The 12,449-nt window shown below is 43.5% G+C and overlaps 1 protein-coding gene across 1 annotated transcript; it reads right to left on the bottom strand.

Moving 5' to 3' along the window:
* Positions 1-553: 553 nt before the first annotated feature.
* LOC310931749 (sodium- and chloride-dependent creatine transporter 1-like) lies at positions 554-11,916 on the bottom strand (the record flags this gene model as incomplete). Its single annotated transcript, XM_083894980.1, has 13 exons — positions 554-700; positions 775-945; positions 1,098-1,195; positions 1,275-1,377; positions 2,258-2,395; positions 2,587-2,699; positions 7,314-7,438; positions 7,515-7,618; positions 7,721-7,855; positions 10,323-10,455; positions 10,570-10,837; positions 11,312-11,443; positions 11,688-11,916. The coding sequence occupies 13 exons, from the start codon at positions 11,914-11,916 to the stop codon at positions 554-556; spliced, it is 1,896 nt and encodes a 631-aa protein (XP_083751106.1).
* Between the last annotated feature and the right edge of the window lie 533 nt (positions 11,917-12,449).

Below are 12,449 nucleotides of genomic sequence, written 5' to 3' on the forward strand. Positions count from 1 at the left end.
AGCGACAATTTATCACAAAGATTATTCACATAAATTGTGAACAACAGTGGTCCTAATATGGAACCTTGAGGCACGCCCAAGGAACGAGGACAAAGACCCGGCGGCCTGGACACACTGAGTTCTATCTGATAAATAATTAGAAAACCAGTTTACAGCCTGGTTAGATAAGCCAATCTTGCGGAGTCAATGAAACAAATAATGACATCATCAGAATGGGACTCGTTAGCGTCTCGTTAGCTGAGCGTCATTAACATCACAAAAACACAAAATGATCATTACATTTACGAAAAAACTCAACTTATATTTTTAGAATCGAATAAACAATGTTAAATATTTCAATGACGTTCATGAGTTGAAGGTGAAAATCCCACTGCCTGCTGGGAAATGCAGTGGGTGTGTCATGTGACCATGTGACTCCGCCTCTGCTGTTTCAGATTAACTGATACGTGAACGAATGATTACAGATTAGATTACATTGATCATCAGACTAATTTGACGCGACATCATCTTTCTCTCTGATCACATGACAGAAGAACAGATTGTGGGCGTCGGCCTAAACTGTGTGTGTGAGCTCTGCGATTGGTCGACGATCTAAAAGGCTGTCTCGGACCCCCTTGTTGTCGCCGCCCGGCGCCAGGGGCGTGTCCTTGTACTCCTGGTGATGAGCGCCCCACACTGGTGTGGTCAGGAAAGACCAGCGCTGCAACACACAGTCAACGTTCAGGCGTCTGATTGGTTAATGGTGTGTGTGATGTCAGAGTGGGTGGAGCTAACCTCAGTGAAGGAGCCTTTGGCTCTGAAGAGTTTGTAGATGAAAGTGAGAGGAATACAGAGCATGGACGACAGCGCCAGGAACCAGCCAATCATCTCGCCCCACCACGGATAGACGTACACGTTGTTGTACATCAGACGTTCGTAGGTGATCAGGTGAAACAGGAAGATGCCCTGCAGAGGGGGCGGAGCCAATCACACACACACAACACAGTGGGTCAAAGGTCAGGTCGTTTGAATGTGGGACGTAAACATTTTCATCATATTTAAAAATTAGGAACTCGTAACCATAGCGATGAGTGAATTGTGTGTGTGTTTCCTCTCACCATACACACACATGGAGTCACAAACAACCAGCACCACTTGACCCAGAACGGACGATACCCGATCATACGAGCGATGTCGTCCATGAAGCGGTCAGCACCTGCACACGGTCAGTCCACAGGAAGTGACATCATCAGGTCAAACAGTGACGTCTGTGTGTGTGTGTGTGCATCACATACCATAGATCCAGGCCACAACGACACACTCCCAGAAGGCCTGCCACAGCAGAGTTATTCCAGTGACCGAGAAATAATCAAACAACTGGAAGACGTACATTCCTCCCTACACACACACACACACACACACAAACACACACACACACACACACACACACACACACACACACACACACACACACACAAAACCTTTAAAGCTCACATAGAGTGGTCCTGTTCCACATACATGTTAGTTATGGAGGTCTACTTACATATATTAACTTGTTTTTATGGTCAAAAACCTCCTAGTTGCTGTAAACGAGCCGATAGAAATCCTCTTTTCTGACGCTGTTCTTGAGCCGCGATATTTCAGAGTGAACTTTCACCCCCAGAAGACAAGAGTCTTGTGATTGGCCAGTACTATTCAGCACACCCGCTCTCAGAAGCACAGCTCCCCCCTCAGGAACGGTGGATGCACTGCTCCTCATTATCATAACATTGTTTTAACAGTGTTTAAAAATAGCTTCTTCACGACTCCCCGCCGCAGTCCCTTTGACGACCTTTGACCCGGAGTCTGATCCAGAGTCAGAAGACACTGTCGCTCGTGAAACACATCCACAACGGATGTTATTCTTCTTCTGCGGTTTAATGTACGCAACCGGATGTGCCCGGACTAGTGCCCGGAGCAGGACGATCTGCTGTTCAGGAGAACCGCTGTTTACGTAACCGGACCGGGTTTTTTCAGAGATCTTGCTGAGCCCGAGATTACAATAAAACACAGCGTTCTCAGCAGTGGCTGAACTGTTTGTTTAGAACCTTCAGGGCTTCGTAAACAAGGTAATGGCGCAGATACACACTAAAAACAGCGTTAATTGGAACTTCCGGTCTAGGTCCGCTTCAATGCATTCAATGAACAAAACCAAGTCATCGATTCATCCTAAAAATATTGGTGAATTATAAGTGAAATGAAATCATGTGACATCATCAGTGTGTGTCGTTGTTGTCACCTGCGTCACCATGGAGATGTCGATGATGAAGCAGAGTGAGCAGCAGATCGCCACTGCGATTTCTCTCTTATATCGATGCTGAAATCGTCCTGGAAACAGATCCAGAATCCCTGTGACGAATCCTTCAACTCCCACAAACTGAGACACAGAGACAGAGTCATTTAAATAAATGATGATGATGATGATGATGATGTCATTAATGCTGGACGTTGTCACAGATGAACGCTTGAATCTCTGAGCGTCAGTGAACGCCTCGCTGCATCACAATGACCTGCTGTGATGTCATGATGACAGTGCGGTGGAAGTGAAGGATTGTGGGAGTTGATCACCTGACTGTCGAGGCCGAGCAGCAGCAGCATGATGAAGAAGAGCGCCGCCCACAGCGGTGACACAGGCAGCAGAGAGACGGCCTTTGGATACGCGATGAAGGCCAGACCTGGACCTGAACCACAACACACACACGACTGAACACCTCTGCACACACGTGTGAGTATTGATTATTGATTGACTGGTGAATGACAACAGTTAAATCAGTCGGTTTTCTTCTTTGTTTAGTTTGAGGTTTGGAAAAACTTATCAATCATTTGATCAATACATCCAAAAAATAATTTAGCAATAATGTAAATTATTATTACATAATTATATAATTTTTCTGTTATACAAAAATTATTATATATAATTATATTAGTTAGTTTCAGTGCTGAGCATTCCATATCTGGAATTTTTATGTCCCGCCAACTTCAAAAGTGTCCCCATTTCACTTAAATGTTAGTGTGATGACACTGAAGTTTGTAAAACCACTCACTCTCCCACACCAAAGTCCATAGAGAAATCAGTGATTTTAGCTCACAGGGACACAGGAGCTGCTGGTGGATCAACAACTCCTGTGTGCTGTGATGTTAAAATCACTGGACTTTGGTGTGGGAGAGTGAGTGGTTTACAAACGTCAGTTTGTGTGTGCTCTATTTCTATGCTTGTGTGGACCACCCCCTGGCAAAACACAAGGTTTTAGAGTTAGAATTAGGTTTAGGTTAGGCACTTAGTTGTGATGGTTAAGGTTAATGTTAGGGTAAGGTGCTCGGCGCAGAGGGCCACATCAGCATAATGGTCACTGTAGCGACTTCCGTAAAAACCTAAACGAGTCGCTGAGGGACTGAGGATGGGCCTGATTGTCGGACGCGCTTATTCAAATAATCCACTGAGATCCATCAATTAAGTTGAACATTTGAATAAGCGCGTCGGACAATCAGGCCCATCCTCAGTCCCTCAGCGACTCGTTTAGGTTATTACGGGAGTCGCTACATTTTGTCAACAAAAAACGGCATTAATCATCATTAAGTGAGCTACGGAGCGAAGATCGAGAGGACGGAAAGAGCAGGAGAATGAAATTGAACAGTATATTGATGGGAGGATTGCGGCTTGCATATTGACTGCTGCTGGTTCACTGGGAACGACGGATGATGATTAAGGATTGGATTGATCTGCGCAAAGCATTCCGATGATGTTTATCTCCAAAAAGGAAAATGAGTGAAATCAATTCTGATGTTGAAATGGAGTGTGGGAAAAGACAAGGCAAACTCACAGCCAAAGCTTTGGCAAATCGAATTGAAAAGCTTCAATATGAACGCAAATCACTGTGAATAAAATGAAAGTGCTCATACCAGAAATTAAAACTCTCATGAGAACAAAGGAAAATACTTCAAATGTTCAAACCCATTTTGAGGAATTAAATCAACTGTGTGAAAGTGCTACTATGTCTCATGAGTCTGTGATTCCTTTACTCTTGGAGGATGAACAAAAGAAACAAAATGAATGGTTTTCCAGCATCATGAATTACAGCAACACATTTAAAGAGGACATTAAAAGGTGGCTGAGTGAATCAGAGGAATCCCATCAAAATAAAAGCCTCAATTTGCTTCAGTCTGATTCAGCTAAAAGAAATGAGGAAGTTCTTCAATATCCAACAGAAGATGAATCTCAAGCTGCATCAATACTCCGTACAGAGGATATGCAAGATAACATAAAACCAAATGACAGTGTGTCAAATGTGGGAAGCAAAAACTCTGGCGTTGAAAGAAGGTCTGCTGTTTCTACTGCTTCTTCTGCACGTCTGAAAGCAGAGGCTGACTTGGCAGCATTAATGGCAAGACAGAAACTATTAAAGGACAAACATGAACTGGAGGAACAGGAGGAACGCCTGAAAAGGAAAAAGGAGCAGCTTAAAATGGATGAAGACATTGCAGCACATATGGCAAAATGACATGTGTTCAGATCTCGGAGCGTTCTGAGTGGAAAGAATTCCATATCAAGGTATTCAGATGGAATGAACTCTTATTTGGAAAAGGGTAAAACTAAAGCTCTCAATGCTAATGCAAACGCATATATTCCACAAAGGTCAATGAAACAAGGGGAAACTAAACATGACGGCTTGGATCCAGGAACAAGGCACAAGGAGAAAATGGCACCTCAGTTCATTCATTATGAGCCTGTGTCACCTTTTGAACCTAAACAACATTCACTGAGTCACACTGCTAATGAGAACACACAAACTCAATATGGACACACATCGAATGCAGGATTTGGGTCAAGAGAGGATGAGCAAAACAATATGCTGGGAATTATGAGAAAGCAAAATGAAATAACTACACTCTTAATTCAACAGCAATGCCTCTCATCATTACCAAGGAGGGAAATCCCAATTTTTGATGGTGATCCATTAAGGTACCATGCATTTATAAAAGCATTTGAGAATAGTGTGGAGAGAAATACGGAGAACTGCAGTGATAGGCTCTACTTCATGGAGCAGCACACTAGGGGTCACCCTAAGGAATTGGTGAGAAGCTGTCAGCACTTTGACCCAAAACGGGGCTACATCAGAGCTAAAACATTATTACGGGAGCATTTTGGAAATGAGCAGAAAGTTGCCTCTGCATACATGGAAAGGGCTCTTTCATGGCCTCCCATTAAGACTGAAGACATTAAAGCTCTCCAGGATTACAGCCTTTTCCTCAGAGGCTGTTCTAATGCCATGGAAGGGGTGGAATATTTGCATGAGCGAGATCTTCCTGCCAATATGCTTACCGTTATAAGGAAGCTGCCTTATAAGTTCAGAGACAAGTGGAGAACTGTAGCTTGTGAACTGCAGGAGAGACGCAATCAAAGAGCTACATTCAGTGACATCACCAATTTTATTGAGGGACAAGTGAGGATCTTAACTGACCCAGTGTTTGGCAAATATACACGATGCTCCCTCAGTGACAACTAAAGGAATAAACAAACAAATCACAATCTCATACAGGAATTAGAGGAACCAGTTTTGCCACCACTGTAGCTACCGTGGAGAACAAAACACAACCTGGAATTAAAACCCGTTTACTCGGGTCGGAGTGGACTATTTTGGACCGTTTGAAGTGAAGAGCAGGAGGAGTATAGTAAAGCGGTATGGTGTAATTTTTACCTGCCTGGCTATACGTGCAGTTCACATCGAGGTGGCACCCTCACTGGACACTGACGCTTTCATAAATGCACTCAGACGCTTCATAGCAAGACGTGGTCAAGTACTGGAGTTGCGATCTGATAATGGAACAAACTTTGTGGGAGCAGAGCGTGAATTAAGAACAGCCATTGAACAGTGGAATCAGTCACAGATTAATGATGTACTTCTTCAGAAGGGAATCAAATGGAGCTTCAACCCCCCAGCTGGCTCACATCATGGAGGACCTTGGGAGAGGTTAATTCGTTCTGTACGAAAAGTCCTGAACTCCACTTTGAATATTCAAAATCTGGATGAAGAAGGTCTTCACACAGTCCTCTGTGAAGTGGAATCCATCATCAACAGCCGCCCAATTACGAAAGCATCCACAGATCCTAATGATCTGGAAGCATTAACGCCGAACCACCTGCTGCTGTTGAAAACTGTCCCATCTTTACCACCAGGAGAATGCCAGGAGGCTGATGTATATGCTCGACGGCGATGGAAGCAGGTGCAATACATGTCGGACTTATTCTGGCAAAGATGGGTGAAAGAATACTTGCCTCAACTGCAGGAGCGTCAGAAATGGCCTGGAGTAAAGCGGAACATTATCGCAGGAGATATAGTGCTAATTGTGGACAATACAACACCTCGAAATTCCTGGGTCATGGGTAGAGTTCTGGAAACATTTCCGGACAGAAGAGGATTTGTGCGTCAGGTGCGGATTAAAACAAAGAGCAGCTGCCTGGAACGACCAATAACAAAGATCTGCCTACTACAGGAAGCTGAAGTTGGATGAAGAGTAGCTGTTACACATTGACACTGAGACACTTTGACATCCAACTTGACTCTGATTTTGACTGATAAATTTGCTACTGAATGATGACTTTCTGACTTTGCCTGGGTGTCAGCGACATTTGGCTTTACTGACTGATACTCAGAAGAAAGAAGAAAGAAGACATGAACATGAATTATGGACTTTGAATATGAATATGAATGCTTTTGATGGTTTGTCTCCTATTAGTATTAATGATGTGGGTAATTATTATATGATAGCCTAATAATTAGGGGCTGGAATCGAACCCCGGTCAAAGGTGCAGATGTAACTGTCATACAGAATAAATATAACCAAATATAATGTCAAATAAAGGTCACTATATTGCTAAATAACTCTGTATTTATTACCTATTCAGGTTACAAATATGATGCATTATAGCTGTAACGCTGTCTGCGATGGTGTTTCTTGACAAACAAACTAAAAGTCTGTATCTGGTCAGGGCAGACCTGCTCACACACCTGCTCACACACCTGCTCACACACCTGCTCACACAACATCCCTCAGAAAAAGACTTTGAAGCACGGGTGATTTCTTCAGCCACAATTATTCTCGCTTTCGCTGCCTCATCATTTTTGGTTGTGGATTTTGTGAACACATTCTGCTGAGATCAGTCTCAATCTCAATTTCACTCGTTGCATTATGCACATACGACGACACACTGCGATCTAGTGGCGGGATGTCGTCACTTTGCGGGTAACGCAATCGCCATGCATTGTGTGTCTGTGCGTGCGTGTGTGTGTGTGTACCTGACACAGCCACCTCTGAGATGTCCACTCCCTGCTCTGCAGCCATGAAGCCCAGAATAGAAAAGACGACAAAACCAGCGAGGAAACTGGTTCCATTGTTGATGAAGGCGATGATGAAGGCGTCTCTGCACAAACAAGACACACACATCAGTGTGTGTGTGTGTGTGTGTGTGTGTGCATGCATGTGTGTGTGTGTTGTACTTGTGGCAGTCGTTGTTAAAGCGGTTGTAGCTTCCCAGCGCCGTCAGAGCACCAAGGCCGATGCCGTACGAAAAGAAGATCTGAGTCCCGGCGTCTATCCACACCTGCACAGAGGTCAGAGGTCGAGTGTGTGTGTGTCGGTTTTCTTCTTCATTCACCTTCTCTTTTTCATATACTATACAGTACACACACACACACACACTGACCTGAGCCTGGGACAGTTTGGACCAATCAGGACTGATGTAGTACATGATTCCATCATAAGCTCCAGGAAGAGTCACACCTCTGATCAGCAGGATGATGAGGACCAGGTACGGGAAGGTGGCTGTGATGTAGACCACCTTACACACACACACACACACACACAAACTGTGGTTAACACCGATGAGTTCACACAGTACAGTGTGTCATTATGTGTATGTCACTATAAAACCTGTTTAATGACATTCCCACACTGACTCAGTTTATTTTACATCAAGAGTCAGATTTTCTTTCACTGAACACCTAATCTGATTATGATTAAGGTGACCAATACAACAGGTGCATAAAGCAAGACAGAATCAATGTGTTAGATGATTAACAGAGTTCTTCTTGTGTCCACTAGATGGCAACTTGATAAGACAAATATTATTTACATGAATCTAATGGATGATGTAAAACAACTAAACAGGACACAAGATGTGTCCAGCAACCACATAAAGACAGGGGCAGCATATTAAGAGTCATTGCACGAGAAAACCAGGCAGAGGTCGGAAGATGGGGGTCAGCCAAATCAGCCCATACTTTGTATGTGAGATAGGTATGTGAAACTATGAACAGCCATATAATTAAAACCCTCCAGCTATTTTTCGTTATGGAGATCTGGGACCCCCCTCCGAGACCCTCCGAAATCAGGTTATTTATGGCTGAAAAATACTGAAGTTTTGATGGCTACCGTTAGAATTCTGATAAAGATATGGATATAAGTTTTATATTTCCACATAGCATAGGTTTCATTGTTTTACAGACCAAAAGTTGAAGAGGAAGCGTTGAAGTTAAGAGGGTGTGCTAGGGCGTTACCGGAACCAATGAAAGCAGAATTTTCATACCTATGAACTTAAGTAATTTTTAAGGCGCATTATCTGCCCTGGGCAGTGGCTTTGGAGAATGGTTTTACTGTTGCTGGAGAGAGGAACATCTACTGATTCAAAAACAAACGTCGTAAATTTGGGCCACACATAACGCGGGCCGTGACTGGGGGGTCTTTATGGGGATTTTGGGGGGTTTGGACTATAGTAAATCTAGTAATGACGTCTCGCTACAGGGTAAGTTAGGCCCAGTTTTTTGTGACAATGTGTGAAAATCATTAAACAATTGTTTTAAAAAGTCTAATTAATTAGTAGTATTGATTTGGGCTCTACATGTGGGATATAACGATACTTTAAATGAATTAATTGGTTAAAATGTAATTAATTTGGGTCAGACATTGCAGGCCTTGGGAGTTTGGAGCTTGTAGCTTGTAGCCAGTCTTATTTATTGCAAAATGCACTACCGTTCAAAAGTTTGGGGTCGCCCATACAATTTTTTCCATTAAAGGTGCATTATGTAATAAATCTAAAACAACTGTCCATAAAATCCTCCTAATATGTCACAGAGACTCAGGAATAATGTTCATATAACAAACTGAACTCACCAACAACAACAGTACAGACAAAATATTTGCATAAAAAAAAACATTTTGCAAACTGCAAATCATGTTTTGGCATGCTGCGCCACCTACCGCCGTACCAATCATTACAGTCAGTAGAGTCTAAGGTGCCGAGCAACCACGGGTTGCCAGTTACGTCAGAAAACGAAACCTAAAAGACCTCGGTGTTTTGAATTTGAGTCTAGTTTCCCAACATTTTTGTGGTTTCTAGCTACACGCTGAGAAACTAAGACAACGAATCGAGCTCCAGTCACTGGTGATTCAGACTGGTATTTTTCAGCCGTAAATAACCTGATTTCGGAGGGTCTCGGAGGGGGGTCCCAGATCTCCATAACGAAAAATAGCTGGAGGGTTTTAATTATATGGCTGTTCATAGTTCCACATACCTATCTCACATACAAAGTATGGGCCGATTTGGCTGACCCCCATCTTCCCACCTCTGCCTGGTTTTGCCTGGTTTTCTCGTGCAATGACTCTTAAGTCAAATATTTATTAACTGACCAAGGATCAAGAGCTTTCACAACCTTTACCAGATACATACAACAAACATATGACAAGATAGTCACGTCAAATTATTCATGAAGTGTAAAGGAAAGTGCAGAATTGAATCTTTAGATGTGTTGATAAATGCATCTTACAATACCCTCTTACACAAAACAGTCCTATTGTCTGATTTGCGTGAAGTTTAACCTGTAGTTAAACCCTGAGCGATACAAACATCAACATTGTTAGCAAACAAGCTAACGAATGTAGCTTCAAATGAAACTTTTTTTAACATGAGAGTCAATGGGAGAATTTTCGGGCGATTCTCCACGTCTGTCAAATCTCCCCAGAAGAGGCGGCACCATAAAACGTGACTTGAATCTGACGATTCTGATTGGACAATGACAGATAATATGTCTAGAACACTGATAATAATTACCTTTGCTGGCAGAGACGGCTGAAAGGAATATTAGTACTAAGGATCTTTGGAATTGCCGAGGAAAAAAAAATTCTCTTCCTCCTCCTAGTTGGTCGGGCATCACCCCAAATCGTCCCTATACACCTTCAGGCCATGCTAAACACACGCACGCACACGCACACACACACACACACACACACACACACGCGCACACACGTACCTTCCCAGTGGATTTGATTCCCTTCCACACACAGAAATAAACTAGCACCCACACGGCCATTAAACACAGCAGGATCTCCCAGTTCAGACGTCCAGGTTCATCCAGACCAGACGAGATGTCCAGCACCTTGTTCCTGGACAGAAGACAGGAGATGGACAGAGGACAGGAGATGGACAGAGGTGAGGGACAGAGACAGAGTGAGCAGCAGTCTGTGTTGTAATGAAGTCTTGACAGAAGCAGAACTTACTCCCAGAACTCCACGATGGGTGAGCTTGCGTTTGCCAGCTGGGCACAGGTCATGTTGCCGGTGATGGTGATGTTGGTGAGGCTGATGTTCTTACATTCCTGGACCAGTAATGTCTCCACACAGCTGGGTGTGTTCCATTCGTTACCACAGGTGGACCAGGGCAGGGTGGAGCTAAACGACTTGACCAGGTAGTAGAGGGCCCAGGCCAACACCATGATGTAGTAGGTGTTACAGAAGAACACGATGACCATGGAGGAGTAACCCAGACCTGAGGGGCAGGGACAGCATGTCACATGACTCTAGGGCATTGGTTCTCAAAGTGCGGCCCACGGGCCAATGTTAGCCCACAGAAACATTTCTGGCGGCCCTCAGTGAATTACAGTTGATAGTTTTAACCCAGGAGCTACTAAGCTTGTTAAATGTTTATTGGACATTACTGGATACAGACCAATAAGTGTAAACTGTAGAACTGCAATCTGGTCATTAAAATGATTACAAATGGGAATTTTTTTCCTTTGGTGGCCCTCAGTCCAATCTTGGGTTCCTAAATTGGCCCTCGGGTATCAAAACGTTGAGAATCCCTGCTCTAGTGTATGACATATGAGAAATGACAAATACATCACTGAGTAATTGTATCACACACAGACAGTTCATAAAACAGGTTCCTGTTCAGGTTTGTGAAATGTTAAAAATGTATGTGTGACAAACATTCACTCAGTGATTAATTTGTGGTGTAGTTCACCTTTAGAGAGCGGCGCGATGTTCCACGCCTTGATGCCGCCGGCCTTCATGAACTGACCCAGAGAGGTTTCCAAGAAGAAGATCGGGATTCCTGCAACGAAGAGGATGAGCAGGTACGGGATCAGGAAGACACCTGCACACACACACACACACACACACACAGATACTATAATTTGGTGTCATGTTGATATCAGCAGCATCATTACAACATGTTGATGAAACTAAAGAGGAAGGAGGTGAAAACACAGGAGCTGCAGGTCCTCTGCTGCCTCGTGTGGTCACTTTGTGTCACTGAGGTCAATCTGAACAAAGGATTTCAAACACTGAAGTGACAAAATAAGACTTTTGAACTTAGTGATGGAGGCAGTGTGTGTTACCTCCTCCATTCTTGTAACAAAGATAAGGAAACCTCCAAACGTTTCCAAGTCCAACAGCATAGCCAACACAGGACATGATGAAGTCCATCTGCCTGGTCCATGTCTCTCGCTCCTGGGATCCTGGCCCCACCCCTGGGACCACGTCGCTGTCGTTGGGCAGAGGAGACGTGTTCTTCTTGGTCTCCTCCAGGAGATCCAGAGAACCAGAGGAGGTGGGAAGATTCTCCATCAGGACCAGAACCAAGAACCAGTCAAAACAAGTCCACAAACTGCTCCAACAAACCAGAGTAAAGCCAGAATCGGTTCAAGCGCCAGTTCACAGACCAGGGGCCTCATGTATAAAAGAGTGCGCAGTTTTCATCCTGAAAGAGGGCCTACTCACAAAATTTGAAAAGTACGTACGCAAAGAAATTCTCAGATTTATAAAACCGTGCATACGCCGAGTCCTACGCACCTTCTCTTTATACATCCCATCAAACTGAGCGCAGGTGATTGAATAACACACAATAACCTCACCCTCATTCCACCCACACATTAATATACAAATGACTCTAAAACGCCCTCTCTGACACCTCCTTCCTGAAGAACAATGACAAATGCGGCAGCAAAAGAAGGAAAATAAAATAAAAAGATGGAAAGTGTGCGATCAACGCATCAATTTATGATGTATACATTTGAAAAAAAGATGTTAATATTTTATTTTTATTTTTACATCAGCTGAAAAAACAGTTTCTCAGTTATTAGGGAGATTTTTCAGGTCTT

This window comes from Microchirus variegatus (genome assembly GCF_963457635.1).
Source record: "Microchirus variegatus genome assembly, chromosome: 9".
In the NCBI taxonomy this organism is placed as follows: domain Eukaryota; kingdom Metazoa; phylum Chordata; class Actinopteri; order Pleuronectiformes; family Soleidae; genus Microchirus; species Microchirus variegatus.